Here is a 1,527-nt window from a genome sequence, read left to right as displayed (position 1 = left end):
ATCATCACCATTTTTATTTCATTTTATTAAACATTTTTAATGTTCATTTATTTTGAGATACAAAGAGAGAGAGAGAGAGAGAGAGAGAGAGAGAGAGCACAGTTGGGGAGGGCAGAGAGAGAATCTCAAGCACAGAGCTGGAGGTGGGGCTTGATCTCGTGAACTAGTGAGATCATGACCTGAGCTGATAATCAACAGTTGGACACCTAACCAAATGAGCCATCTAGGTGACCCTGATCATCACTATTAATGAGGAAACAGAGCCTCACACAAAGATTATTTACCCGAATTTACAGAACAAGGAGATGACACTGCCAGACACAGGATGCCCTGTGTTGTGTTCAGTGCTGGCTGCTAATCCTGCAATGGTCCAGCCCCTTCCTTAGGGCCCTCATCACATCGCGGTTTCTCAAGCTATAAATGAGGGGGTTGAGCATAGGAGTAAGGACTGTGTAGAAAATAGAGACCACCTTGTCATGACTAGGCACCCGGTAGCGCCGAGGCCTCAGGTAGATGAACATGGCTGCCCCGTAGAAGAGGGAGACAGCTGTTAGGTGAGAGGAACAGGTGGCCAGAGCCTTCTTGCCTGCCTGAGCAGAGCGCATGAGGAGCACAGCCCTCAGGATGAAAGCATAGGAGGCCACGGTGATTGAGAAGGGAAGAAACAGCATGAAGACACAGCAAGCATATATCACGTTCTCAAAAATGGATGTGTCTATACAGGCTAGCTTCAACAAGGAAAGCATCTCACAAAAGAAGTGGTTCACTTCTCTCAAGCCACAGTATGGGAAAGTCATTACTACCACCATCTGTATCACACCATCTATTATCCCAAAGGCCCAGGAGCTCCCAACAATTTGAAGACAGACCCTCTGACTCATGAGGACAGGATATTGAAGTGGGTGGCTAATGGCTACATAGCGGTCATAAGCCATGAATCCCAGGAAGAACCCTTCAGATCCCACAAGACACACAAAGAGGCCAATTTGTATGCCACAACCCACAAAAGAGATGGACTTCCTGCCAGTCAGGAAATTGACCACCATCTTCGGCACATTGGTACAGACCAATATGAGGTCCATGAGGGAGAGCTGACTGAGGAAGAAGTACATGGGTGTGTGAAGTTGAGGATCTCCATAGATGAGGAAGAGGAGGAGGACATTACCACAGAGGGCCACTGTGAAGACCACCATAACAACAGAGAAGAGGACAAGGTCAGTTGGACTGTGAGAAAAAATGCCCAAGAGGATGAAGTCATCTGTGGATGATTGATTCAACCATATCTCCATGGTTTAGTTGATGTTTCTGGTCACCTAACAGTGTGGACAAAAAATATTGGATTGACTGATATTTCTATATTACCTCGGCATTCTACATCTTCAACCACCTGTTTTGTTTGTAACTCATGAAACTTTAACAACATAAGCTTTGAGACATAGGAAGGACACTCCTTCGTATTTCCATCTAACAGCAATAAAAGTCATCCTAGTTTATAGCATGGACCAAGTATCTGTATTTGTGTATATC

General features: G+C 45.3%; 1 protein-coding gene across 1 annotated transcript; it reads right to left on the bottom strand.

Moving 5' to 3' along the window:
* Positions 1-341: 341 nt before the first annotated feature.
* On the bottom strand, positions 342-1,289 carry LOC122471486 (olfactory receptor 2V2). The gene has a single exon (XM_043560177.1). The coding sequence runs from the start codon at positions 1,287-1,289 to the stop codon at positions 342-344; it is 948 nt and encodes a 315-aa protein (XP_043416112.1).
* Between the last annotated feature and the right edge of the window lie 238 nt (positions 1,290-1,527).

Source organism: Prionailurus bengalensis, chromosome A1, assembly GCF_016509475.1.
Source record: "Prionailurus bengalensis isolate Pbe53 chromosome A1, Fcat_Pben_1.1_paternal_pri, whole genome shotgun sequence".
Taxonomy (NCBI): Eukaryota; Metazoa; Chordata; class Mammalia; order Carnivora; family Felidae; genus Prionailurus; species Prionailurus bengalensis.
This window is presented reverse-complemented; position numbering and strand designations above follow the sequence as displayed.